Genomic DNA, 27,125 nt, shown 5'->3' on the forward strand with positions numbered 1-27,125 from the left:
TGCGAGTGGGTGGGATATAGTACAAGGGCTTGAGAATGGAGGGCAGATTGGAGAGGAGGCAAGCATCACCTCGAGCCGCCGGGACCGGCGCGCTTGGCGATTTCGTTCTTGACGAGCTGTTCGATGCGGCCCTTCTCCTTGTCCTCTGCCGACATGTAGCTCGCAGCCTTGGCGCGGCGGGCCTCCGCCTCCGCCTCGGTGCCCACCTTGTCGAGCAGCGTAAAGTGCTTGCGTGCCGACAGCGGCCTGCACGCCGACGCCACGATCTTGTCGCCCACCGAGAGCGAATTCTGCTCGTCGTGCACCAGGTACTTTTTGTGGCGGATGAACGGCTGCGCACGAGTCAAGGTCATCATCAGTATCAATGTCAGCGACGCATGGTTGGGCACTTTGGCCGCTGCCTCCAACTTACCTTGAGCAGCTTGGGGTGTATCAAGCGGCGCTCCACTGTGACCGTGACCGTCTTGGCCATCACGCCTGCCTTGGTCACGATGCCTTCGATCGTCTGGATCGCCATGACGGCTGTGTCCTCGTGCGTGGGAGTGTTTGTTGCAGTGACTGCGGATCGGAGAAGCACAGGCTGTGCTCGTGTACGTCTAGGTCGAAGCGACTGCAGAGGAGATCGACAGAGTCCGTCCGTGTGCTGAGTCGAATGTGCGTGACCGGTAGTATGTGACCGTGTGCTGACGAGCTATTGGATCCAGAGCAGCGTGCGTGCGAGCGAGCGGGCGAACGAGCAAAGATGAGGATGATGATGGAGTGAGGAGATGGCTACGAAGCTGCTAAGTCGATTTCCACAATTTGGCGCCAAGACGGCGAGAAGACGGCACTTTTCGGTGCTTAGTCATGCTTTGTCGTCTGACCATGCGGAGAAATTGGACCCTGAAAAGCGGCGCTCTGGCCTTCTCCTCGACCCATCCAAGCCAGCCAACTGTGTCAAACGCCTCTTCACCTCAGCCCACCATCCTTGCTGCGATCCTTACTTCGCACCATCGTTATGCTTGCCGTTGCCATGCCTGGCCCCGTCTGATCATCCGCAAAACACAGCGCCATGCTCGTCAAAACCCCCCTAGCCCCGCCAAAATGATCGACGAGCTCATCCACCACTGCATCAACGAGATCGGCCTGGATGGCGAGTCCGGCACCGAGATCGACCGCCTCACCTCCTTCATCCGCCAATTCCATACCGACCACTCATCTCGCTCTCAGCTCCCACACCAGCTTGTCGATGCCTCCTACCTCGCCTTCGTCTTTCGACAGCTCATCGCGCATCCGCACGTCAACGTCGGCCTCTTTGTAGCCGGCGTGCCCCAACGCGAGGGCGCAAGGAGCGGCATCACAAAGCGCAAGGCCTCGGCGCCCAACACGCCAACCACAAAGCGAGAGCCTCAGCATCAGCCTGTAGCTCCCGAGTATGACTGGGTCGATGTTTTGGACCCGTCGCTCGCCGAGCATCACGACCTCCCACGGCTCCAGAGCGCACACGGCGACCGTCTACGCCTCGTCTTGCAACCGGCCGCCATCAAGCGACAGCTTGTCGGTGCAGACGACATCTTCCTCCCGCCGTCAGCATACAATGTGCTCCAGATCATCTGCCGCTCTCGCGAAAAGCCCGTCCTCAGCACCGACATCGGATCCGCTATCCACACCGACCAGAAAACCGTCTACTACATCTGCAAACGCCTCACCGACCCCGGCCTCATCGTCAAGATCAAGGCACGCGAAACTGGCACCACGGCAAGCTACTTTGTTGCAGCTCGCTTTCAGGACGCCTGCGACCTCTTGATCCAGCAGCGCAACGCAGAGATCACCACCGACTCGCATCAGTCCGATATCGCATCAGGGCCTATGCTTCCTCTCTTCACAGATCTCGCCTCCTCTTCGCGCCTCCCTACACCTCAGATCGATCTTCCCGACGTCGACGCCGAGTCGGATCAGGAAGAAGCACATCCCGCATCCGGTCCTGTCATCACCGTCAAAGACGAAGAATCGCAAGCCATTCAGCTCATCGATTCCGACGGCCACGGCAATGCCCACGTCCCCATCCAGACGCTCGCTCCCACCTTCCAGCACGTCGACCCCGAAAAGGCTCGGCTGTGGATGAGCAGCAGGCCCGAGCTCGTGCGATTCCGCATCTATCTCCTCTGCAACTCCACCAACTCCAAGATCACAAAGCGCCACGGCCTCGTCCACCGCATCAACATCGCCTACAACCTCTCGCTCAAGAGGATGTTTATCAACGTCCTCGAGCACGCTATCGTAGACGGTTTCCTCGAGGTCGTCCAGCTGCTCATCGCCAGTACAGGCCGCACCTCCCGAGGCCTCCGCATGACCCACAAGGGCCTCGAAGAGATGGAAAACATGCTCCAGGGTGACTTTGACGATCCGGCTTCGCTCGAGGAGCAGCAACGCGCCCGCAAGCTCAACGCCGCCCTGCAGCAGGATCTCGACAGGTTCGAGTCGCGCCTGCCTCGCGAGCTCACTCTGGAGCGCTGGATGTATGAAGAGGTGGCGCGCGCCGGTCCTTCCGGTCGCACTGCCGCTCAGCTCATGGCAAAGCTCCACGCCACCGGCCACTTTACTCGCGTCATCGAACAGATCGTATTGCGCGCAGAGGACGCCGATGGCGAGCCATCCATGAACGACCTCCGCATCCGCACCTTCCATGAGCACAGCCTTCGCATACGCAGCTCAAAGCTTTTCAGTAATCACGCTTGGGTCCTCCAGTCTGCCAACGATGGCTATCTCGAGCAGCAAGACCGCGACCGCCTCGCACTCGCCGGCGGTCCGTCGTGCTTCCATCAACAGTCGACTGCCTGGGATGAACCGGCGCAGATCAATCAGCTTGTTGCCTCGTTCAGCCAGGAGATCGCCACTCCCGGTAAACGCCCGGATCCGCCCAGAAGAGGTCGTCCGCCGAAAAGGCGAGCTGATTCCGATCTGAACACGCCTCCCAAAAAGAAAGGCCGACCGCGAAAGAATCCAGCCCCGACCGGTGGTGCCGAGCCGAGCCCGCTTGCCGCCGACGCCAACGACGTAGCTACTTGCTCTTCACAAGCTACACCCCTACCAGCAGAGGGCACCGAGCAAGCGCCCGAGTTGTCCGACATGCCGATGGAGACGGCCACCGCTACCCTGGAAGCCGCTGAACCTGGCGCTGAGCCTTCGGACGCTTCTCGACCTCAGCTTGCCGTGCCAGACTCGCCAGCGGCGGGAGCAGCCAAGCGTCGGGAGCGGCGCCTTGCGCAGGAGCAGAGCGCACGTCAGCCCACTTCTCTCCTCGCTACGGCTCCCGTCGTAGGCCCGTCAGCAATGCAGACCGACGAGGCAGTCGAGGCAGCCAAGGCAACGCCCTCTGATGCTGTAGTCGCACCTCAGCACGAAGCAGCGCAAGACGGCCAGAAGGATGCACCCGACGATCATCCGAAGCCAGCGACATCGGCACCCGAAGCCGACCTTGGCAACGTCGCGGATCTGCTCTCGATTCCGACCAACCTCAAGACCGAAGCCGATTGGGGGCTTGTCGCCACTCCCGCTTCCAAGAGAGTGTTGAAGGCCGGATCGACACCGACCACCTCAGACCGTAAGAAGCGGACAAACCTGACACAGCTGCGCAGCGCACATGCTCTCGTCCAGTGCATCCGCGAGGCAGGCGGCGCGATGGATGCGCTCCTGATCCCCGAACAGCTGTCGAGCTTTGTAGAGCGGCACGGCTTCGCCTCGGAGGCGCAGCTCGTCAATCTGCGAGACAAGAAGGTCAGAGACAAGGCGATTGCAGCTGCGATGAACAACGATCTGCTCCGTCGCACCTACGTCCGCATCGATCGGCCCAGCGCCCCACACCCCCGACGCCAGATCATCTACCTCCCCGATCTGCCGCAGCAGACGCTGCATGCCTACTGCGACGCGGTCAAGACGGGGCGCCAGGGCTGGTTTGATACCAGGGCAACCATTTCGACTCTCACGACTGCGACCGACAGCGTCGAGGTTGGCTCGATGGATGCGCTCCATATTGTCAAGCCTTGGCACCAGTCGGATCCCATGCGGCTCACGGATCTGCCGGCCGACATGGCGCAGCTCGCGCCGCTTCGTCAGCCCTTCCGAGACGTCACGAGCGTGCACCGACAGCATCTCGGCTTCCTGGGCGGCGAAATGGTTCGGCTCAAGGCGTTCCATCACGCCTGCGCGCACTTCCTCCGCCTGCAATCGTCAATCTCCGAGACACCCGGTGCCAGGTTTGGCAATGGCGCCACACTGCCTCTCAGCTTCTTCTGGTCCGACGCGCCGTTGGATCTGTACCTCGGGCTAGTCGCAGTGCGGCATATGTCCGAGCCGATCGAGCAGATGGCGCTCGATCCCAACATGCGTCGTCTGCCGATGCATGCGCTGCCAAAGGAGCTCATAGCTGCCATCGGGCTCGCCAACGGCGTTCCGGTCGACGTCAAGATTGCACTCTACAGCCTCGCCGCCCAGCTCTCCGAACTTGGCGTGCTCGATATCCATCCAGCTTCCAACATTGCTCAAGAGCAGCTCGACTCCTCCAGCGGCGATCCCGTCTCGTTTGCAGTCTCCGTCGAGCCTCGGTCTCGGATCCCACGGTACAATTGGCTGGCAGAGGAAGCAGAGAAGCCGTTGGTCGAAGTGCTTGACGTAGGCCTGGATGCCGACAAGATCAATCTGTTCTGGGCCAGGATGCAGGCTTCTTGCCTCAGTCCAAGCAAAAGCAAGGCGCTCCTGGCCAACGACAGTGGCCAGGAAGGCACCGAGGGGGTTACTGAAGGTGCGGTCGTGCACGGCTTGAGGCCCGGAGACAACGTCGATCCGTTCAAGACGCTGCCGGAGGAGCTCATGTTTGCGCTCAAGGTGAACAAGTCGTGGCGGCCTTTCCACCAGCTTCGACCGTCGCAGACGAGGTTCTTCCGACGCATCGACGCGCAAGACTGTGCATCTGCATCGCAGGAGCACATTGACAGGCTGGCGTACGCCACGCTCGTGCCCCAGAGCGTGGTGCGCGCCGTGCTTGAGCATCGAGCTCGAGCGGCCCAGGAGCCCGACGATCCGGACGTTGCGCCGCATCAGAGCAGGCCGCGCTTCACCTGGCCGCTGCGGCTGTCTACGATCTCGCTCCCGACCAACGTGTACAGGCCGATCGCGGCCGCAGCCTCGGTCAGGCGCAAGAGGACGCAGGCGGAGCGCGAGAAGCAGGGCCGCATGACGACACTCGCCAAGGCGCGTCAGCTGCGCCAGCGTCGCGACGAGCAGTTCCAGGCGCTGCTGGACCAGGCATTCACCGAAGCACCGTCGGCACACGCGCTGCGGCCCAAGATCGAGACCGCGCTCGGCGTCATCCGCAAGAAGTTCGTGGCGGGCGATGTGCGCTTTGATGCGGATGCGGCGCAGAAGGCGATCCTGCGTGCCATCCGGTCCGCTACGGGTGTGCGACTGATGCCGGCCGCACGCGCTACGCCAGCCGCTCGGCAGCGACGTCGGGCGCGGCAGACGTCTTCGGATCACGAGGAGGACGCTGGCGAGGCGGACAACAAAGCGACGGGTGGCAGTGTGACGAGACGCGACCGGCGCGGGCGCCGCAACGTGGACCAAGTGAACTTCTGGACGCCTGCGCGCAAGGAGCTTCTGCGCGATGCGGCGGTGATCCTGCGCGTGCGCGACGAGGTGCGTGGGCGCTCGGACTGGACGGCGCTGCTGCAGGTGATCGAGCCCGAAGAGCGCACCAAGACGCGCAGCGTCATCATGGCGCAGTGGCGCAGCCAGTACCAGCGCATGCGCACGCTCTACGGCGAAGAGGCGTACCTCGCTGCGCTCGAGTCGCGATGGGTGCCCGTGTACCTCGCTGCGCGCCAGGAGGGGACGCTGCAGGACGTTGATTTCCCCTCGGCGACGAATTTCGATCTGGTCGCACAGATCGAGCTGCTGCGCAGCAGCATTGACAAGAACGAGGTGCAGCGCTCGCTGACCAAGCCGACGGCGCGGAATGCGCTCCCGGCGGTGCTGACCGAGGCGAGCGACTTCACTGCGAGCTGGAAGGAGGATCTCGTCGAGGAGCCGGTCGAGAGGAGGTTCGAGGCGTTCTTCAGCTCCGAGGTGGGTGTCACCAGTCGGCGCTTGGAGAAGCTTCTGGGCGCCGCGCTCGGTAGCGAGCAGGCCGATAGACCCACGCAGCGCGATGCGTCGATCGAGGAACTTATGGCCGAATCTGCGGTGCGCATCGTCGTCGCCACCTCGTCCGTCGAAACCGACGTCGACGCTGCGTCTGGGTCCGCGGAGCACGTGGTGGATGAAGCGGCCAAAGCCGACTTCTGCAGCTCGGTGGGCGACGCGCGCATCGAGGCGGCCATATCGCGCATGCTGGACGCCAAGCTGCTGCGCTCCGTGAGCGGCGACCCTACGATCCGGCGTCGGCCCGGGACGAACTTTGTGCTGGGCGACGAGATGCAAAAGCTGCAACCGGACGGTGGTGCGCGGTTCATTCTGGGTGCGGGGGATCTCGAGGCTTCGGTGACGCACCGCCGGTCGGCGTGGGAGGAGCTGTGCGCAGCTGAGGAGGGGATGTATGTGCAGCCGGTCGAGACGGACGGGGAGGCAGCGGCGATGATGGTGCTCATGGAGATGGGGGTCGTCGAGACGCGGGTGGAGACGGGAGCTTTCGAGGCGCTCCGGCAGAATGCGGCGTTCAACGCGCGCGTGCTCAATGATCAGGACCTCGAGAGCCTCATCCATGTGCGCGCCAAGGCAAACGCTATGGAAGTGCTAGAACGCGCGGTGTTGACGCTTCCACCCCTTCCGAGCGATAGCGTATTGGACTGGCTAGATAGCGCAGACTTGCGCACGGAGTGGACCGCACAGTGTGAGGGGGCACCTGACGTTGGCGCGTTGGCAAGGACGCTGCTGGCCGCCGGACCGGCGGGGTTGCCACTACCTGATGTGGCGCACACGACCGTCACGCGGCTGGTGGCGGGTCGGCGACCACTGGCGTTCTTGTCGCCACTCTCTTCACAGCCCATACTGGTAGCCAGCGTGTACGTGCACACCTACACACTGCACACACCGTCGCGCACGCTGCCGCACGCATGGACGACGCTGCACCGCACGCCGCACGCCACCTCGCGTCTCTGGCGGTCGCTCCTCGAACAGTGCCTGGCAACCGTGCGGCAGCGACCGGGGATATCCTTCGGCGCGCTTGCACGGCGGTTCGAGCCGCGGACGGGTGCACCTGCCGTCAGCGCCGCCGACGTATGGCTCGCCATCACCGCGCTGTGTGATGTCCAGGCCGTAGTTGCTCACGATCTCTCACTGCACGTCCATCCCACACGTCCACTCGCCGCATTCAAAGCCTGAGTCCAATGGCATGCAATTCGAATCACGTTACTGCGCTTCCGCCTCGGCAAGACTGAGTTGGATGGCGAGATCGATATCCTGTTGCAGCTGTGCATCTGCATCTCGCGCCTGCTCTTGGGGATGCAACGAGGCGGCTAGGAGCGACTGGGTCGGGGGAGGTGTCGCAGCGACAGCCGGTGACCTTGTCGTCCAGGCCGAGGGTCTTGTTGGCAGCGTTGGTCTTGACGCCGGACTAGCAGCACCAGTGTGTCTCTCTCCGAAGCGTGGTGAAGCAGATAGCGACGCGGGATTTGACGGCGGCATAGCTGGCCATTCGGGCGGACTGAGCGCGCCCATACTACTACCTACGCTCGAGACGATCGAGGCTTCGGCGGGGGTGGGTGAGGACCACCTCGCACTGCGCGGAACGTTGACCATGCGCACTTTGGAGTTGCTCCCCCATCGATCAGTGTTGGGCGTAGTGGCGCTCGACCCGGCTTGTGAGAGAATCGTCCATGCGCGAGAAGGTGGCGACCCCACTGCGGCCAGATACGGCGATGCATGTGGTGACGGCGAAGGCGAAGGCCGCAAATGCATCTCGTCGAGATCGACATCATCCACACCAAAATCCTCGTCGTCCAACATCCCCCACCTTCGCTCGGCTTCGGCTTCGGCTTCGGCTTTGGATTCGGCGAGTGCAATCTGCTCGAGCGCATCGGCCAGCTCCGGATCATCCACCACCTCTTCCGGAGCCTCGATCTTCTTTCGACTGCTCGAAGCAAACGACCCGGGTACATACCCACTGCCACCCATCACTTTCGCTTTACCTGACAATGTAGCCGCCTCTTGATCGCGCGACAGCATCAACGCATACTCAAGCGCCTCTTGCTCGCTCAACCCGTCCAGCTCGAATCCCTGCCTGTTGCGGATCTTGCTATACTCGGCCTGCCTCTCCTCGTGCTCGGCTTGCAGCTCGGCCTTGGACTCGCGCACGTCGCGCCTCATCTCCAACTGCGTCGCATACTTGCTCTCTCCCACCCTAGGCCTTCCACCCTTGCCCTTAGCTGCGTTTGCTGCTGCCGCCGCACGCTTGCTCAGCACCGGCTCTGCCCGAAATGCCAACACCTGGTGCCCGATACTCGCCACCAGACAGTCGTTGTCCGCAATGATCTGCGTCACGCGAAAGCGCGCCGCTTCCGAAGCCGTCATTTCGCCCGCTGCCAGCATGCGCGCCGGATGCCGCGTGGCTGTACGGTCATTGATCACGCGGATCAGATCACCCGCGAGCGAGTCGAACACCTTGATCGTGCCATCGCACGCGCCGACAAAGATGTGCAGCGGCGTAAGCTCGAGCGCGCTAATGGTTGTATGGTGAGCTTCCCATCCAATAGACGGCAGCAACTGCCGTTGGCCCCGGAAGCGCGGAGGGCTGTGGCCCTGCCACTCCTCCTGCGTCGTCTCGTCTATCAGCACGCCCGTGCTCTCCCAATCAAACAGGAAGAGCGAGCCGGCCTTGGTGCCTACGCAGACGTACTTTCGTTCGGCGTACTGTCCCGACCCGGCGTACGTGTCGAATGGGCTCGGTCCCAGCACGAGCGTCGGAGCCACGCTGGTCAGTGACGGCACCGCCATTTCGGGACGTGCGGCCGACAGCACGGGCGAGGCATAGACGCTCGTGGCAGGACTCTGGGCGGTGGAGGAGCGAACGTCGCGCTTGGGCAAGCGCGGCTCAAAGTCCGGCCGGATCGCCGTGATTTCGTCCATGACCGCCGCTCCGAGCACGGTCGTCTCGACATCCCGCGACGCATCGCGCGGGATGCGATGGCGGAGCAGCACCCGTGCGCCCGAATGATGCACCAAGATCTGACCCTCGTGCGCCTCCGACACGTCCTCCAGCCCCCTGGCGGTCGACAAAGGCGAGGCGTCGATAAAGATCGAGCTCACAGCAACCTCGCTGCTTGGTCCGAGCGGCACATCGACTACGGTGCGGCGCACGGCGTCTGACAGCCGGGAGAACTGTCGATTGGCCTCGAGCGTCTGTGGTTCGGGATTGCCGTTGCGGAGGTGCTCTGGATCCGAGGCCTCGGAAGGAATGCGCAGCAAGCCAGCGACGTCGATGTTGGTCCACACGAACAGCTTGCCCGCGGTGTTTCCGGCCGCGACGATGCCTGCCTTTGCGTCGTAGGCGAGCGCACAGATGGGCGCAGCGGCCGAAGCCGTCGTGGCGACAACCTCGGTCGTGGCAGGCTTGGTAGCCGATGAAGCTATCCAGAGCGGCCACGAGCGATTCGAAGTCCACATGCGCACTGTGCCGTCGAAGCCGGCCGTGACGAAGGTGGATGCGACGTCGCCAAGCGAGGCGATTGCCTGCCGGAGGCGTTCGGGGCTACGGCCTGGACCGTGCGCACCGTCGCTGTCGCTGGCAAACGGGATTGCGATGGCGGTGACCGGCCCGGCATGACAGGCTCGAGGCGTGAAGCGGATGCTCTTGATGGCGCCGCGTGGATTGGTCCCCTGCCTGGCCATGGTTGTCATGCCGACCTCGCCCGAGCGGAAGCCCCAGTAGATGTGGGATGCGTCGGAGCTCGTGTTGAGCGTGGTGACGTTTGGGCTGAACTCGACGTTGGGATTACCGTTTCCTGCACCGTTGGCGGTGCCTTCAGCATCGAGGTAGCCCTTTGTCACTTTGCCGGTCCAAGGATTGGAGCGTGAAGCGACGCCGTAGGTGTCCGTGGCCGAGATGAGGAGGCGGTGCTGTTTGGAGAGCGAGATCTTCTTGATGATGTCGATGCGTGGGGTGGAGAGCACGGTGGGAGTGCGCGACTTGCGCCACCGGCGCAGGAGATCGACGCGCTGCTGGAACTCATGCCGCCAAGAGGCGTCTGTGAGGCGTCGGAGCGCTGGCGTGGCAGATGCCTCCAAAGAGGCGGCGCGATTAGCCTGCGCAGCTTCAAGGCTGAAATAGGTGGCGAAGGCGGCTCTCCACGTGGAGTCGTCGCGAGCAACGAGGGCCCATGCGCGGCATACCGCGGCGGATCGACAGAGCGAGATGGGATCGAGGAAGGCAAAGATGCGCATGAGCAGCTCGGGCGCAAGCTCGGAGACGTCGGTAGCGACAGATGCAGCGCAATACGCGTCTGTACCTGTTCGAGCCTCGAGAAGCGCGTCTTGGGCCGCTTCGGGGTCGACGACGCGTACTATGGTCGATGCATCGGCGTCATCAGTGGTGTCCGTCTGCCTCTGCTTGCCCTTGTCGCGGGCGCGCTCGGGCGACGCCGTGTCTCCAGCAGGTCCATGCGGGTCGCTGGAATATGCTGGTTCGTATGCGAAAGCATGCTGTGCTGGTGTCGGTGTCGAGTGCGAGGCTGCTTGGTCGAGATGCGATTCGTGCTGGTTGTGAGGTGGTAGGGTCGGGTCAAGATACATAAAACGGGAGGTGGGGGTCGAGGATGGAGAGCTCGACAGCAAGTGCGTTGTTGTCGGAGTAGAGTCTTGAGCGTTGGTCGCAGTGGGTGTGGCGAGGCGCGTTGTGCTGAGCTATCGAGGATGTGATGGTGTTGGGCGGACAACGTTTCGAGATGTGGTCCAAGCCCGGCTAAACGACGCGTCGAGCAGCGCATGTGAATTCACACAACTGCAGCTCAGCCTCACCTTGCAGCTCGCCACGCACACCTCCGTGCGCAGTCGGGCCGTCAGCTCAGATCGTCGATCCCATACGCCCATCGGGCCGATCGGCCTCCCTCTGTCCGTCGTGCGTGTCTCAACAGGCCCCAAGCCTGTCTCTAGGCCGCATCACCCGTGGGCTTCTCGTATAAACGGCGTCCACACCAGCCAGCAATGGATGTTACTCGGAACGTATTGCTCAAGCCCGGCGTCGGTCGGTGCGACGCTGGAACCTCTGCCGTTCTTCTTGCGGCTCCTAAAGAAAATGAACGCCAAAAAGGTGGAGCTGAAAATGCGCCAGGGCTGGGCATCGCCCTCATCGGCCCACCGATCCCCCGATAGACATGCTCGAGAGCTCGGCCGAAGTCCAGACGTGTCGGGTCCGAGCATTCCCGCCTGGCCACTCATTCCGAGCGAGGTCAGGATCGGGCGCTCCGCCAGCCTGGCGCACGCAGTCTCCAGGCCAGTCGACGCCGATCTGTCGATGGCCAGACAGAAGAACGGCACACACGGACTGTGCACGCAGCCTTGCCCAGGCGAGCAGCGGCGGCGCCCGTGGTCGTCGCCGGCCGCTGACTCTCAAACACCATCGTCTCCTTGTCTCGATTTCATCACTACCGACGACAAATACATCTTACAAAATGGCTTCCCAGGACCTCCAGTGGCTTCTCGTGCGCAACAACTCGAGCTTCATCGTGAAGCAGAAGGGTCTCGGCCGCACCTTCTCGCGCGAGCCCCGCAACCTCGTCCAGCTGCACAGCTACAAGGTAAGATCACACCAACACCTACGCCATTCGACAGCCGACTCGAAGCGGCCTGCATCGAAAGCGATATCCGAAGGAGGTTTGCGACATCGCTGGATTGGGCCGTTTGCATGCATATCGAGGTCACGGACCAGCTCTTCTCGGCATGCACCAGCACTCGACTGTCCCGATCGATCATCCATCGCCGTTGCATCGCCATCGCATCGACATCGAGACGGATAGACTGACACCGACGTGATATCGACTGCATCTTTTGTGCTTACAGTACTCTGGTGTTGTCAACGCCAAGGCTGTCGGCATTGAGGCCACCAAGTCCGGCAAGGGCATCGTTCTGACCACCAAGAACTCCAAGAAGACCCCCTTCTCGATCAAGTCGACCAACAACGCCTCGACCATCAAGAAGGGCGGCTCGCGCCGTGCCGCCGGCGTCGTCTCCAACGTCGTCGCCAAGAAGGGCTACCGTGCCGACCTGACCAAGGGTAAGTTCGATATCCGCCCAACCCTTCCAGCATGCATCAGCGCCACACATCAGCCCACTGCAGCCAACCCGACCACACGGCGACAGAAGCGAGGCGACAGAGGCGAAAGAGGCTGGAGAGAGGACGGACAGAGGAGGAAGACGGACACCAATGCATCGCGCTAGAACCCACCGGATCCACAAACTCTCCTTGAAGGTTTGGGCGTAATAGCGATGCAAGATCGACGGCGTTCGGGCGGGGTGTGCGCATGCGCATCTCTCGTGGGGCCCTGTCGTCCCTGTCGGACGCAGCTTGGCTCACCAATGTTGCATCGCCCCGTCATAGGAGCGGTGCGACTGCCCGAAGTACAAACCTTCCTCCAGCCTCTTCTGCTGTCTACCAGCCCACACTCCCCTCGCTCGTTCGACCGCGACAGCCACGGTTGGCGACAGCGATGATGGTGCTGATGCGATGCTGTGGGAAGAGACCCGATCATGGTTCGGAGTGATACTGACGATTGTTTCATCTATTGTAGTTGCCGTTGTCCGCGCCTCGGCGCTCCTGCGCTCGCAGCGTGGCCGCAAGCAGCCCCCTGCCCGCAAGGTTCGTGGCTCGGGTGCCCGCAAGGTCGTCAAGATCGAGGAGCCCGTTGCCTAAACACCTCCTTTGCACCTCCCAAAACCGACTCGCCGACCGTTCTGTAGCCACATCGCAATGTGCTAGCCTTACATGACGTCGGATCATTTTTCGGCATTTCGTCCGATCGTATCGTGTGTGGAGATCAGACCGTGGGGTTAGATGATGGTAGATTGCCAAGCCAGTGATTGGGCGGGTAGTATCGGCGCTCACCGAGTATCGGAACTCGGAGAACCAAGTTCGGTGGGGAGGAGGTGAGATGCACGTGCAGGCGTCGCGCATGTGTTCCTCCCACTCCGCGCTGTTGAGTTGTGGGGGTAAGCGGTCACATGTATGAAACCGAGGCTGGCATTTTCCCCCAGCGACGACGCGCAAAGGTACTGAGTTGGGGATTTTGTGGAGTGCATCTTGGCCAAAGCGCTCGATAGACGGAGAGCGGGGCGATCGGATCGGAGCAAGGGCGCTTGTACATTCCAAGCCTCATTGCGATTGCTCGCTGCGAGGCCAACGACGGAAGTAATGGTGAGGAACGCGGTTAGCGGGGATTGAATGATTCGAAAAGAGCGCGCGCGAGGCGAGCCAGAGGGCGTGCAGATCTTGACATTTGCACCGCACGAGGCCGCCCGCATGCCCCTTCCCACGCAGCACCTCACATTCCTCATCTCAAACCCGCCACCTACCCTCCGCCCGTCGCTCCTGCATTGATCTTTCGCTCGGGAAGTCGAGATGGCCATCGGCGATGTCTATCGATTCCATTGTCCCGAAGCGCAAGTGGGATGATCGACGTCAGAATCCCCCCGTGCCGCCACGTCTCGGCAACAAGCTTGTCGAACTCAACGGGGGCATAGTGGGCTTCCCGTCGCCTCTCGTCTGGCTGCGCGAGCATAGGAATGCCCTGGATGATCTGTCGCCGCCCAATCAGCACCGAGACACGCCTTGTGTGAATCCAACGCTCGAGTCAGATCCCCCCCGTCCTAGACGCAATTCCGCCGCTTTGGTCTCTCACAATGTTTTTATTTCCCCTTCAAGGTCGGCTGTCGTCTCAGTAAGGCCCCCACGTTTCGCGCTATACGGTGGCTTGGTCATCGATAGTCACTCTCGCTTGGAGCGATTCGGGCATTGTCCACAATGTTGTAGCCTCCGCATATGGGATGTTCTTGACCGAAGCTCGATGGAATTTGGTCTGCGGCGTCCAGCAAGCGCTCAAGCAGGCAAGGTGCGGGGTGCGTGTGCATGATGCACGAGCTTGCTTGACGTGCAGCCGGGGGCGTTGGCGCGAGGAGGACGCGCGGATGTGCATCTCGTCGCTTAAGCAGAGAGGCGGCCTTGAAATTCTCCGTGGTGTTGGGAAAATAGCAAGGAAAACCCAGCCCAAACCTGCTGAGGGAGGCGGCAGGAAAAACGCGATGCGAATGCCTGGCGCTCGACGGCGCAGATGTGACAGCAAGGGCGGCCACGGCAGAGGGGCACAATGCATGGCTCTGGCTCGTAAAAATGCAAGCCTCCGCCAAGCAGTCTGCGTTCCTCGATGCTGCCAACCGCCCATCTCGAAGGCCTGACTGCACATCCGATGCGCTAATCGCTCGCCCTCCCCACATCGGTACCCTCAGCCCGTCCCGACGGGCTGCACACAGAAAATCCCTACCCATGCTTTGCCTCAGCTGCCCAACGGGATGTCCGTGCCAAAGCCTACGTCGCGCCGCTTGCAGCCGCGCACTCTTGGACGCCGCGTGCATGCTGCTGCCTCCGTGGCTGATGCACACGCCAGCTCCCGAATTAGGTTCAACAGCAATGTGCGCTACGTACCGGTGAGCTGCATCACTCGCTGTCTCCATCAGCACTGCACAAACCCACCTGGCTGCACGCCGCTTTTCATGGGCAGATGCTGCATCAACTCTGCACACTCTCATTCCTTGCCGCCGTTCGCAGCCAGCATGGCACATTTGCAGTTCCTTTCCGTGCCAGTCGGATGCGTAAACACGATTCCAGTGAGGCTTGGGTGCAGAGGCTTAGCGAGACTCGACGTGCCTGTCTCAAGCTCGTAGCTCCACTCGAGATGGCCGCCAAAACATGCGATCGAGCGCATCCGTCGCCTTGGCCGCATACGGTGCATCGCTTGTTTTGATGCGCTTGTTGTGGGCTCGAATCACAGGCACTTGGCCTCAGCATGCTTGGCGGCTAGGCTTTTTGATACCGTCTGTCTCGCGCGTTCGTTGCGTCGGATACTGCGATTGTGCCCGAACCATGGTGCGCCGTCCGAGTGTTTTGGATGCCACCACTCCTGCCTCTCGGTGAGACGTCGCAGTGCCTCGCAGCGTCGCTCTTCTCCCTCTCTTTCGCTGTACAGCCAGCGCTTCAAGCACGCTATACGCAGCTGTTCATACGAGCTGATCAGTGGCATCGAAAAGTATAAAGACAAAGACCAATGGCGTCTTCCTCCTCCTCTTTTCATCATCAATCCACTCATCCACTCCACTCCACTCCACTCTCTTCCACACTCTTCCACATTCTCTCTCTTTTTAGCTCTTCAGCTTTAAACCACTTCGCCTTCAAAATGCAGTTCAAGACCATCTTCGCCGCTGTTGCCACCTTCGCCGCCGTCGCCTCGGCCCTCCCCACTGGCAGCGAGCACAACGGCAACGGCCAGTGCGCCACCGGTGTCGCCCAGTGCTGTTCGCAGATCAAGCAGGGCCCCGCCGCCCAGGACGCCCTTGCCGGCCTTGGTCTCGCTTTCAACGAGGCTGTTGACGGTGTCATCGGCCTCGACTGCCAGCAGATCCCCCTCCTCATCGGTGTCGCCGTCCAGAACACCTGCAAGAACACCGCCGTCTGCTGCGAGGGCTCCGCTAACAACGGCCTCATCCAGACCTCGTGCACTCCCATCTCGATCAACTAAGCATCCTAGCTTGCATGGTCGCATTCACTGCACATCCTGGAGTCTCTCCTTTGAACAATCGCTTTTCCCTCGTTTGATCGTAACCTCCCTCTCTCTCTCATCGCATCCGATAATCCTACCTTCATCACCACACTTCTTGCTTCGTACCGTCTGTGCTTTCCCTTTTGAGCTTCATCTTCGCTTGTGCTTTTCACCTTGCAACCACTTTGCTTGATTCGACCGTTTCGCTCTGTTCACGATTCGCTCCGACTATGCATCGGCCCGACTAGACGTCGAATCAACCTTCGGTATCAAGCCCGACCTGCTGCTTACCTTACAGTACATGTCTGAGTATACATAGTCCTTCGATGCCGTCTCTCGTTGAACAGCAGCACACGCCAAGGCAAAATATCAGCCGTGTCACCATCAGTCGCAGCCAGTGAATCTGCACGCGATGCCCGTTCTTTCTTACGAGGATATGATTGTGCTTCTCGTGATCAACGACTCAGCACTATCTTTGGCATCGTAAGGATGCTCCGCCTTGATCTTCAGCGAAGGCTGGCAATGACCGCTGCGGTGTCTGTAGTGCAGGCCGAGAGGGAGCGTTCGGAGGGAGAGACGTCAGGCAGCGCGGGGGTCAAAAATGTTACGCCGCAATCCAATCCCAAATTGGGTTCGAAAATCGCGCGTCGTCACGTGCGGTCATCGCCAGTCGCAGGCCAAAGCTGGGCCTTCCTGGCTCTTCCGAAAGCGAGAGTCTGCTCCACACGGATCAGTGCAGCACTGGAATGCGGTCGCGATCATCGTCATCTCTCCCTCTCCATACCTCCATATCAAGCACGAGCCACAATGATTGCAGCCTCGGTAAGCACCCACCACCCCCCCGGCACGAACAAGCCCCACCGTAGGCATGCGTACTGAATGCTGTTGGAGTTCAAACAGGCACGAACGGCTTCGGCCAAGGTGGTAGCAGGCGTTTCGGTCATGGTCGCGGGCACTTCGATTGCCAAGCCCGTGTACAGCGAAGAAGCACCCTCGAGCTCGACCAAAGTAAGGAACCGACTCACTCGATCGAGCGCGAAGTGCATTTGCTGACAGACTTGTGTTGTGTAGCTTCCGATCTATCCGCTGCCGGATGCCAAGGTTGAGGTGGTGCCGGTGCAGACCGAGCTGGAGCGTCAGATTGGCTCTGCACGACGAGCCGTCTCCAGCGTGACTGCCGAGACGCGCGGATCGGTTCGATCGCTCGTAGACCGATGGATCTCTCTCGAGCGCTCCGTCGAGGGCGAGGTCAAGTCGCTCATCCCCGACACCGAACCGCTCACCCCGGGTCTGCTCTACGTCGGAGTCGCCACGCTGGCAGGAAGCATCTTTACCCGATACCGCGCCTTTCCCATTCGAATGCTCACGCCACCCCTCGCTGCCATCGTTGCGGTCAACACCACCAACCCGCAACTCGCCGCCAACCTCGGAGCGTACTACACCCAGACCGAACGAAAGTACCTCCCGGCGCTCACGGAGCAGCGACAAAAGTGGCAGGCCCAGGCAAGAGATCTGGTTAGCGGAGCCAAGGATGGATTCGAAAAGGTCAAGGAGAACACAGAGTCGTCGGTTAGGAAGGGGCTCGAGAGTGTAGAGAGCCAGACGGGGCTGAGGGTCAAGGATGTCGTCGCCGCAAAGGATGAGGCCAAGACGGCGATCAAGGACCAGATGAAGGCCGTCTAGACACGCACATGCCTGTGGGCGCAATCGCATTCCTGCCAAACTTTCAGTGGCTCCACGGCTTGCTTGTCTCAAACGCCGACCTGAGGTGTGCATGCACTCTGTACACGTGGACTTGGTTCGATCGCGACTGGGATTCAACGGTGCTATGCTGATAACGTGGACTGATACTGCTTCTCCAACTGCTTATTCCTCTCGACCGCCTCGTTGCGCTGCTGTTCTGTGGTGCGCAACTGCTCTTCTCGCTCGACGATGATCTCGGCGAGCTGAGCGATCTGTTTCCTCAACTGGCGATTTTCATCCTCGAGATCCTCGACCGTATCCTGGGCTACGGCGAGCTTGGTTCTCAAGGCGCCGGCTTCTTGCAGCTGGTCTCGCCATGCCTTTTCCAAGCGTAGGCCGGTGTCGCGCAGCTTGGCGGGGTCCGATTCGGTCTTGAGCACATGCCGCGTGTCGGCGCACGAGACCATGAGCTGGGCGAGCTTCTCCTCGTCGATCCGAGTGCGTGCGAGTCTCACGGGCGCCTCTTCCGGCAATGAAGTCTCGGGCGTCGAACGACCGAGGAGGTTGCTGAAGAGTGAGAGGGTGCTTGAGGCAGTGGGATCGGACGCGACGAAGGAGGATGTGGATGAGTACGACGACGCAGTGGATGTGCGTATGGGTAGGGGTGAGGGCGTTCGCAGGAACCCCCACAACCCCCCTGCTCGCGGTGAAGTGCCTTCCGAGCTCCCAGCATCTGTCTCATCGGCCTTGGGCGGGATGGGTTGGGGTGAAGACTCGGGTGTGTCGATAGTAACGCTGATCGCGGGCGCACTCGAAGGCTCGCTTCGCTGTGGACTAGACAACCACGACCTCAGATCCTGCCCCGCCTCTGGCTTCGACTTCGCATCGTCGCGGCCGATATCCAGCTGGAGATCGTGCATCAACCACGACAGTGCCGACAACGCTCTGCTCATCGACCCAGACTCGGAATCGGACTCGTCCTCCGCGTCGACTGCACCCAGTCGGCTTCGCAGTCTCTCGCCCGAGCCAATTGCTCCCCGTCTCCGCAGCCCGAGCCCGGATAGTGACGAGGCTGAAGAGATGGAAGAGGCGCCCGTTGGCTGGTGGTCCGTCCATCGGCTCNCCTCAGATCCTGCCCCGCCTCTGGCTTCGACTTCGCATCGTCGCGGCCGATATCCAGCTGGAGATCGTGCATCAACCCCCGGACCGAGTCGAACAATCCCGCTGCCTCGATACGATGCAACGTCCCGGGACTGTCGTCGATCATCTCCTGATGACTCTTGGAGATTCCCATCGGAATCGCGGAGAGTGAGCTTCGCTTGCGTCCGTGCTCGGTCAAGTCGTGCGTGAATACCGCATCGTGCGTATAGGCGCGTCCAAGCTCTCCATCGGCCAGCGACGTAGCGACCGACGACGGCGACGATTCGGTCGAATCATCAAGGTTTGTGTGGGGAGGCGACTTGGAATCGACCGAGTTGCGAAAGCGACTCTTTGGCGGCATGGTTGGCGTACAACTCGCCGATGCCGTGGAGATGGTGGAGGAGCGTCTCTTGTCCGCAATCCTCAGCGGTGCCACGACGGATACTGTGTGGCTGGTGCTGGAGCGTTGGGCGAGCTGGGGCATTGATGACGATGCAACCATACCGGGAAGTGGTGGCGCATCGAATCGAGTCGGACGCGCTTCGCCGACCATGGATCGTCGACGCGAACGCTGTGGCAGCGCCGGCTTGGCACCACCGGACCCCGAAGTCGTCGATCCTGCCATGAACGTCGATCCACCCATGAGTTCTATCTTTAGCTTTGACCGTCGTCGTTGAATGAGAGCGCAAGAGAGAGGCAAGCGGCTAGCGGCAACTTGAAGCTGCTACGTGGGGTGCAGCGCCGTACTTCGCTTAGCACGCGAGGCTCGCGGTTTCGGATCGCCGCGCTGGGCCCTGATAAGCGGCGACTTTCGGTGCACCTCAAAGGCGATTCCAATCGTGTCGAGCAGCTCTGGGCCACGGTCGCACACGATGTCGGGATGAAGATGGTGGTGACGAGCAATGGCGAGTACCAAACCAAGGTGGGGGTTGACGTGCAACCGGACAGCTTAGCTCGATACCGAGCCTCGAAAGAGAAAAAAGAAGGCGTCAGGGCAGGCGGGGAGTGGATGAGTGCGGCGACACGCAATGCGGGGACGCAGGGGCCCGACCGACCAGACGGCACTTCAGGCGCCCGGGCGCGAGTGTTTGGTGCGGAGCGGGACGCTAAATTGGCGGAGCTGGCGGCACGAAACTATGTCACGGCAAGGTGTGCTGGCGTGGTGCGCGTGTGTATCGGCAACGAGAGCTGTCAGGGTCCTTTTGCTCGTGCATGTGTCTGCCCTCCCACCTTGCTACCCACTCACCCAGCCCGCAACTGGCTCGCACACCTCGCCGCCACAATAGAACGTGCACGCCACACTGCGTCATGCCCTTTGGCTCTGTGGGCGGACTTTTGCGCGTGGGCTGTAACAAACCGGTGGTGCGGCTCTCAATATAATCTCCCCGCCAGGCGGGAGAGTTTCAGAGGTGTCTCAGATGCGCCTGTCAAAAGTCGATCCCGTCGAGCGGGTAAAGCGCCCGGCGCGCGCAATCTCCGTTGGGCGTGGGGGCGGAATTGAGCATGTTAGACCTCGAATTTAGTCGTGCTGCAGTTTCAGCTGCCGAAGCGTTCGGCGGCTAGGGCTTTGAGCATGTCCATGGTCTTTGCGTCCTTTTCGCGCAGTGCCGAGACCTTTTCGTCCATGTCGGCCCTGCGTTCTTCGGCGCGCTGTTGTCGTTGCTGTTCGCGCCGGCTCGGACCGCGACTGCCGCCGTCTCGGCTCGCACGTTGTTGCGGCTTGGGATCGTCGTAGAGCTCTCGGTCGTCCATCTCGATCCCATCGTCCGCCGCACGACGTTCGGCAAAGTCGCGATGGGCTGCACTACGTTCGCGCTTCTTCTCCAGCATCCTCTCGCGGCCAGTTGCCCGGCCATGCAGCGAGTCGTCTTCGTCCTGGCGTTGGTGTCGGTCTCGCTGGCGTGCTTGGCTGCGTGCCACACGCTCCATGTCTGCCGCATGTTCGCGGTCCAGCTGCGCATCTGCACTGCTCTTGCCCGCGCCCGAACGTGAGGCCCATCCAGAATCGCGTGCTGGAGCCGGTTCGGCCTCCTCCTGTGTACGGCGCCGGACGCGGCGTTCGGCGTCTCGAGCCTCTACAGCGCCGCGCGTCGAGCTGTTGGTCAAGGTGTCCACACTGTCCCTCACCATGGCGAGCTGTTCCTGCTCCGCCGCCGTGTACGTCGGCTTGCTGGTGAATCCCCATCGGTGCCGAGTCTGGCTGGACGAGCCCGCGGAAGTGGCGGCGCTACGGATGGTGCCCTTGTAGTAGTCGTCCGGCAGACGACCGTCGTTCCAGCGGCGTATGAACTTTTCGAAATACCGGCGTGCTTCGCGGCTCGAGATCTCGTCGAGGTACTTGCGCTTCGTGTCCGCCAGCCACGCCTTGAACTCGGCCGATCGCACGTAGTAGTCGTCCTCGCCAATCTCGCCCACGCCGTAGCGCAGGAGCGTCGCGTGAGGACCGGAGCGCGAGTCGGCGCCGGGTGAGCGAGATCGTGACCGTTCGCGCGGCATCTTGCTTGCTCCACCTGCGGATGTCGTGCGGAGTGAGTTGGTGGAAGCTGCTCAACGTTACCATCGCTGCATTTCTCCTCCACACCTCCACCACAATGCGCGCTCCGAGTGCCGAGAAATCCAACGCCCAACCGCCCTCCGACGCTGCTCTTTCTCACCATCCCAGAGGCGAAAAAGTCCATAAAGGCCAAAAAAAGCCAAAAATACAAAAAAGCCAAATAAAAAAAAGAACTGCAGCACCTAGGATTCCCGCGTGGTCCCCCACCGCAGTACTGACTAGGCGATACCTTGCTTAACTTCGCAGATCGGACGGGATGCGGTGCTTTCAAGGTTCTATGGCCGCAGATGTCTACGTTCCTGCGGAAGCATACTATATTCGGTTAAGTTAGTCCCGATGGTGCTTTTGTTGAAGGAGACCAACATCCGCCCAAAGTTTTGTCTCTCTTGAGATCCAATGTAGGCGTGTGCGAGCTGTCAACGATTCTGCCCCTTCGATCGACGCTGATACGATTGGGCGCAGCTGTCAAGGCGAGTGTGCAGCATTCAAGTCTACAAGTGCACTCAAGGTGGACCGATTCGAGAGATGGCAAGGTCATCAGGGATCTGTCTTGCGAGCTGCTCATTGTCCGCCTCCGCTTTGGCAGTTGCAGTCGAGACTGTACAACATGGGCCGTCGTGGGCGAAGAATAACTTGGCACCATCAGGGTCGGGGGGGTTCAATTGGACAACGTAAAGGAATGCATACACGCCACAACATGCTCTTAGCTCCATCGCTATGCACGCTGCCTTGATGCAACACTGGGCTCCGGTCATCTTACCCCGTCCCAGCAAAGAGCGCTAGTATCGCTCAGACGCACTCCAGAGAAGAAAGATGCAGGCGCTGTTATGAACTACACCACTACAGCAGGTGCGACTTGGAATCGTACCCCGCACGAGCAGTGACACGCTTGCGAGCCACGTCACCACGCGAACTAACTGGGCACTCACACCACGTCACGCTCTGGAGACACATGGCTGTGGAATCAAGGCTACATCGAATTCCACTTTCGCTTCATCCCGGCCGGAGGGACCTACCTCCTCGCGGCGGAATTCTCCCTATCCTTGCGCGCGATGCCACTGGTCGCCGCCGCCGTCGCCGCCGCCGCGGCCACCTTGTGCTGGTGCTTCCTCCTCGCCTGGGCCCCCTCGTCCTCCACACCCTCGCGCCAGTCGTGCTCATCGTCGTCGAGCTCCGACAGCCGCGCGAGCTCGTCCAGCGTCGCCTCGCTAATCACCGAGCCCTCCCCATCCACATCGTGCGACGATCCCTTGTCCGCGTCAAGAGGGAGCGTGATGTCGGTGCCGAGCTGGGCGGCGCGGCGGAGGTACTCCTGCACCAGCGCATGCGTGTCCGTCTGTTGGTGGTGCGCATCAAACGCAGCATGTCCCACAGACCACGGCGAGCTGGCTGACGAGCACTGCATGCTCACGCTGCTGTCAAACTGCGCCGACGACGAGGCACGGCTCGAATTCGACAGCCTCCGCGCGCCCGGCCCTTGTTGGACCGACAGCGTGGCCATGCGTGACTCGAGCTCGGCCGGCAGCACTGCATGGTCGAACGATACCGACGTAGGAGTCACACTGGACGGCGCCAAGCCCGTCGACCCCGCACTCGGGCCAGCAGGCTGGGTGCGATGTCCGTTCGCCAACGCCGCGGCGCGCGGGAGCGACTTGGACCGATTGAGCGTCTCGCTGAACGAGCGCGACGTCTTGCCGCGCGGTGTGCTGCCGAGATCGTCGCGCGTCGACGCGGGCGCGGGCGCACCGAAGCTAATCTCGGCGCCGTACGCAAATGCCTCCTGCGCACCGCTGCCATTCGCCGCCGCAAAGCCGGTGGGCACGGCGTGCTTGAACGACGGCGACGTGCGCGCCGAAGCATGCCCGATGCTCGCGCGCGAAAAGTCGAGCGGCGCATATCCACCCGAATCGCTCTGCGCCGAGCTGAACGCCGCAGCTCCCTCTGCATGCGTGCTGCCCGCGCCAAAGCGAGGCTGCGGCTTGGGGCTCAGCCCATGCGTGCGCGAGAGCGGCGCAAGCATCGCAGCCGTAGGCGGGTAGGCGACGCCCTGGCTCAGCCCGCGCGCCATCTGCTCAAATGCAAAGCTGCCGCCGTACCCGCTCATGTTGGGTGCATCGTAGCGTCGATGCGAGCCGTACGTGTCGCGATAGTGACGCCCGCCGTTCGCTTGACCATAAAAGCCGGCGCCATTCGCGCCGCCCACGCCGAGGTGCGTGTTGTACGGGTAGCGTTGCATCGACCCGGGCCCATCGGGCGCGCGGCTGAGGCTGTCCTCGCGCTCCTCGCACAGCTCGGCGATGAGCACCGAGATCTTCTGCCCACGCATGTTGGTGAGGTAGCGGCTGGCGCGCATAAACTCGCCGCGGATCGTGTAGAGCCCATCCTTGGTGACGGTGCGCGAGACGTTGTAGCCGGCCTGGAAGGGATCCTCGATGCACAGCTCTGCATTCCACGTCTTGCCGTCCTTGGGAATGAGGCCGTTCTCGGACTTGAGGCTGATGACGTCGCGCGCATAGCTGAACTCCTTGGAAAAGTAGCGGAAGAAGTCGACGAGGAGCTCGCCGACGTTGTCGGTGTTTTGCGAGCTCCACTCCTTGCGCAGCGTGGCGACGTCGTCGTAAAAGTAGATGTTGTTGCCGTTGAGCTCCATCTCGTCGGGCTTCATGGGGCGCGTGGGCGGCAAGCGCTGCAGGTTGGGCAGCACCGCGGGCTTCTTGACGTGCGTGAGAAAGTAGAGCACGAGGAGCGTGTAGCCGTACGAGGAGAGCGTGCCCATGTAGGGCGAGTTGAGCTTTCTGCGCTTGGTCCACACCTTGAGGAAGAGGACGAGCGTGCGCAGACGCGTGGGGTCCACCATGGCGTAGCTGAGCAGCAGACGCGTATTCTCGAGCGCCAGACGGTTCTCGAAGCCAATGTCGCACGCGATCTCGTACGGGAGATCGGTGGTGGGGGAGCGGTTGATCTTGATGATGGGGATGCGCGCCTTGGGCAAGGGCATGACGGTGAAGTCGGTCTCCTCGCGAATGAGCTGGCCGAGGATCTCGACGAGCTCGGAGGCGGTATGGTGGGTGGTGGGCTGACCATCTGGGCCCTTGCCGATCAAGCAGCAGAGGTCCATGTCGGAGTTGCGGAGCGCAAAGCCATTTGCCATGCTGCCAAAGGCGAGGAGCTTGGAGCCGGGGCTGACGCGGTTGGCGAGCCGCTCGAGCTGGCGGCGGGTGGCTTCCTTGATTCTGTACTCCTCTTCGGTGGGGAGGATGGGGGAGAGGAAGGCGACGATGCAGTTGGTGAGCTCGGTGGTGTGGCGCTCCCACTGGGGACCCGACTGAGCCTGGTTGTAGCCGGGACTTGTGGCTGGCATGGTGGAGTGGCCGTTGGCGTTGGCGGTGCCGCCATAGACGGAACTGGGAGCCGAGGGCGGAGCCATGATGCTGGAGCCCATGCCTTGCAGGTTGGGAATGGCAGCGTGGGCGTGGTGCGGGAGGGCGCGCATCTGTGGACTGGTGCGCATGCTTCGGGAACCGTGGTAGCCGACGTTGGAGCCGTTGGCCATGTAGCCGGACGAGTGTGGCGAGGCGGCGTTGGCGGCGGTCTGGGAACGGATGCGACCGTTTGGCGAAGCCGAGGGCGTCGAGTGCGAGGTGGAGGTGGCGGTGTACATAGCTGGCAGCGGTGCTGAGCGGCTGGGCGAAGTGAGGAGCGGGGCAGCGTTGGTAGCCATCTGTGGAGGAAGGTAGCCGTTTGCAGACGAATCGATGTGGGCAGGGGAGGCGGACTGGGTGGCGGACTGGGAGGCGTAGACCTGTGCTGGCATCGCGGGCAGATTGGCGGGGTCGGCTCTGAAGGCATGGATGGGATGGTTGGCGAGCGTGTCGTCGAGGGCAACCGCGTTGTGAGTACTTGATGGTGGTGGTGCTGCTGACGAAGAGGAAGCCGAGTTGGACATGGGTGCACTGGAGGGCAGACGCTGGTCGTTGTTGGACGAGATTGCTGCGGCGTTGGAGCGATCGGACGCTGCAGCGGCGGACAGTGTTGCCTTCAACTTGGCTGAGGCCTCGGATCTAGCGGCGCTAGGCCTGCGCGCAGAGTTGTTGGAGGTGCTGGACTGGGAAGAGCTTGCCGAGACGGAGCGACGAGGCGCAGCTGCCGCAGCGTTTGGTTGGAGACGGGCAGGCGAAGGTGCTCCAGCCGAGACGCTGGCGTTGGACGAGAGGCCATTCTGAGCGATAGCGTCTGCTGGACGAGCAGTCGCGACCGTCGTGGAAGGCACCGGCATGATTGCAAGGGGCTCGATGAAGCTTGAGCTGAGGAGAGCGCGATGTTACGCCGATGGGGATGAGAGCGACTTGGTGCGCATGAAGCGGTGCTGAACGAGCGAGCGTTTTAGCAGCAGCGAGGCTTGGGAAACAATGTTGTTGGGCGGAGACGAGAGAGAGAGAGATCCTTGAGGCGCGATGCGGTGGAGATGCGATGGGAGCCAAGAATGCAGAGAGAATAAAGATGCAGGAGAGGAGGCGAGTGTGCCCGATGAATGCCGGATAAGAATGCTTGTATTCTGTTTTTTCGATATGAAGATTTGCGATCGTCCTAGCCAAGAGGGACGAGAAGATGTCCGAGCCAGAGGAAAGCGATACGGTGGACGAGTCGACCGGCGACTATGCGAGCTTTGGACGTCGATCGGCTATTCGCTGTTGCAAAGGGGTTGGCTTGAACGGTCGGTTGTGCGTGTTCTGCTCCGAGAGAGAGAGGGTGGCGCAAAAAAGAGGCGGTGGCGTCTCGAGTGTGGTGTTGAGCTGTGGTAAGGATAGGGGTGTGGTTGAAGGTAGCAGGAGGGAAGGAGCGAGGAAGCGTTGGTGGCGCCGGGAAGGGGGGGTGGTGGTGATTGTATGCAAAGCGAGAGCCACGGAAGGGGTGGGGATGCGTGTGGAGTGGGGGCAAAGAGGGAGATGAAGGGGGGGGGATTGTATGTATGATACTCTGCCAGACGTGGCGGGGGCGGACGTGCAGAGAGAGATGGTGGGGGGATTGATGCGAGACAGCAAGCTTGATCGACAGGGGAGGAGGTCAAGCTTGAATGGCGGCGCTGGCTGAAAGCTGAGCAAAATCATCAATTCCTCAGCCGAGCAAAGACACACACATTCACACACACACACATCTTCTGCACGCACCCGTGTGGCTTCCGGTTATCTAGCGCCTTTGACTCTGGCTCTGGCTCTCTCAGGCACGAACCTTGTTGCAGCTGCATCGACTGAGCTGAACTGTAACGGGACTGCACGCTTACTGTAGGAGCCAGTGGGCTTGCAAGAGAGAGAGAGAGAGGCGTTTGAGGAATGCACTGCGCCGTGCGTTTCGTCAAGTGGCAGAGAGCGCGCTTTGGCTCGACTTTGCGCTGCGGTCAACGCGACCGACTGAACCGGCTAAAGAAAGTGCACTTTTCAACGGCTCTGCGAGAGAGGGTGCGGCGACTTTCTCGCGCGGCTCAACATTGTTAGATCGGTTCGGGATGGGCGGGGTCCATCGGGGAAGACGCGTCCGCCCGTCCCGCACGGGGCCGTTCTTCTTACCTTCTTACCCTTTTTGGCGCGCTGCCACTCCCACGCCTGCAAGCCCCCTTTGTCTTGCGCAATCCCGGCGCCGCTTTGTCTCTGCGTGTCACCATGGCGATCCTATCTCCGCCACCCGGATCCACTTATTGTATCCACACAGATGCACGCGCGCGCCACATGAAGCCCATGCATGCCTCTCCACCTCCCCTCCCCTGTCTGCGCTGCTATTCTCCCACACACACACACACACACACACACGCTCACACAAAGAACCCTTTCTTTTCCACACACCCGCGCGAGAAAAGAGAACACACACATGCAATGAACAAAGCTTCTCTCTGCGCAAGATGATGTTGATATTGGTGAGCATGCGACAACAATGCTGCAGTCGTGTGTGCTGCAGCAGGGGTATCCATCCTGACGCATGCG

The 27,125-nt window shown here is 61.5% G+C and overlaps 9 protein-coding genes across 9 annotated transcripts; 4 read left to right on the forward strand and 5 right to left on the reverse strand.

Annotated features, from left to right (window-relative positions):
- Positions 1 to 65: 65 nt before the first annotated feature.
- PAN0_020d5911 (30S ribosomal protein S17) lies at positions 66 to 866 on the reverse strand (the record flags this gene model as incomplete). The annotated part of the gene is made up of 3 exons (XM_014798605.1): positions 66 to 332; positions 413 to 691; positions 831 to 866. The coding sequence occupies 3 exons, from the start codon at positions 864 to 866 to the stop codon at positions 66 to 68; spliced, it is 582 nt and encodes a 193-aa protein (XP_014654091.1).
- Positions 867 to 1,083: 217 nt separating this feature from the next.
- Positions 1,084 to 7,356, forward strand: PAN0_020c5912 (uncharacterized protein; the record flags this gene model as incomplete). Its single annotated transcript, XM_014798606.1, has 1 exon — positions 1,084 to 7,356. One exon carries the CDS (start codon positions 1,084 to 1,086, stop codon positions 7,354 to 7,356), a length of 6,273 nt encoding a protein of 2,090 aa, XP_014654092.1.
- Positions 7,357 to 7,383: 27 nt separating this feature from the next.
- PAN0_020d5913 (uncharacterized protein) lies at positions 7,384 to 11,406 on the reverse strand (the record flags this gene model as incomplete). The annotated part of the gene is made up of 2 exons (XM_014798607.1): positions 7,384 to 10,872; positions 11,164 to 11,406. The coding sequence occupies 2 exons, from the start codon at positions 11,404 to 11,406 to the stop codon at positions 7,384 to 7,386; spliced, it is 3,732 nt and encodes a 1,243-aa protein (XP_014654093.1).
- A 233-nt stretch (positions 11,407 to 11,639) lies between these two features.
- PAN0_020c5914 (ribosomal protein L28e) lies at positions 11,640 to 12,877 on the forward strand (the record flags this gene model as incomplete). The annotated part of the gene is made up of 3 exons (XM_014798608.1): positions 11,640 to 11,765; positions 12,028 to 12,241; positions 12,624 to 12,877. 3 exons carry the CDS (start codon positions 11,640 to 11,642, stop codon positions 12,875 to 12,877), a joined length of 594 nt encoding a protein of 197 aa, XP_014654094.1.
- Positions 12,878 to 15,410: 2,533 nt separating this feature from the next.
- PAN0_020c5915 (uncharacterized protein) lies at positions 15,411 to 15,752 on the forward strand (the record flags this gene model as incomplete). The annotated part of the gene is made up of 1 exon (XM_014798609.1): positions 15,411 to 15,752. The coding sequence occupies one exon, from the start codon at positions 15,411 to 15,413 to the stop codon at positions 15,750 to 15,752; it is 342 nt and encodes a 113-aa protein (XP_014654095.1).
- Positions 15,753 to 16,580: 828 nt separating this feature from the next.
- PAN0_020c5916 (uncharacterized protein) lies at positions 16,581 to 17,456 on the forward strand (the record flags this gene model as incomplete). Its single annotated transcript, XM_014798610.1, has 3 exons — positions 16,581 to 16,595; positions 16,674 to 16,781; positions 16,845 to 17,456. 3 exons carry the CDS (start codon positions 16,581 to 16,583, stop codon positions 17,454 to 17,456), a joined length of 735 nt encoding a protein of 244 aa, XP_014654096.1.
- A 143-nt stretch (positions 17,457 to 17,599) lies between these two features.
- Positions 17,600 to 19,239, reverse strand: PAN0_020d5917 (uncharacterized protein; the record flags this gene model as incomplete). The annotated part of the gene is made up of 2 exons (XM_014798611.1): positions 17,600 to 18,609; positions 18,693 to 19,239. 2 exons carry the CDS (start codon positions 19,237 to 19,239, stop codon positions 17,600 to 17,602), a joined length of 1,557 nt encoding a protein of 518 aa, XP_014654097.1.
- An 893-nt stretch (positions 19,240 to 20,132) lies between these two features.
- On the reverse strand, positions 20,133 to 21,092 carry PAN0_020d5918 (splicing arginine serine-rich 12; the record flags this gene model as incomplete). The annotated part of the gene is made up of 1 exon (XM_014798612.1): positions 20,133 to 21,092. The coding sequence occupies one exon, from the start codon at positions 21,090 to 21,092 to the stop codon at positions 20,133 to 20,135; it is 960 nt and encodes a 319-aa protein (XP_014654098.1).
- A 1,070-nt stretch (positions 21,093 to 22,162) lies between these two features.
- PAN0_020d5919 (uncharacterized protein) lies at positions 22,163 to 25,426 on the reverse strand (the record flags this gene model as incomplete). The annotated part of the gene is made up of 1 exon (XM_014798613.1): positions 22,163 to 25,426. The coding sequence occupies one exon, from the start codon at positions 25,424 to 25,426 to the stop codon at positions 22,163 to 22,165; it is 3,264 nt and encodes a 1,087-aa protein (XP_014654099.1).
- Positions 25,427 to 27,125: the final 1,699 nt, after the last annotated feature.

The sequence above is a fragment of the Moesziomyces antarcticus genome, assembly GCF_000747765.1.
Source record: "Moesziomyces antarcticus DNA, scaffold: scaffold_v10020, strain JCM 10317, whole genome shotgun sequence".
Taxonomy (NCBI): Eukaryota; Fungi; Basidiomycota; class Ustilaginomycetes; order Ustilaginales; family Ustilaginaceae; genus Moesziomyces; species Moesziomyces antarcticus.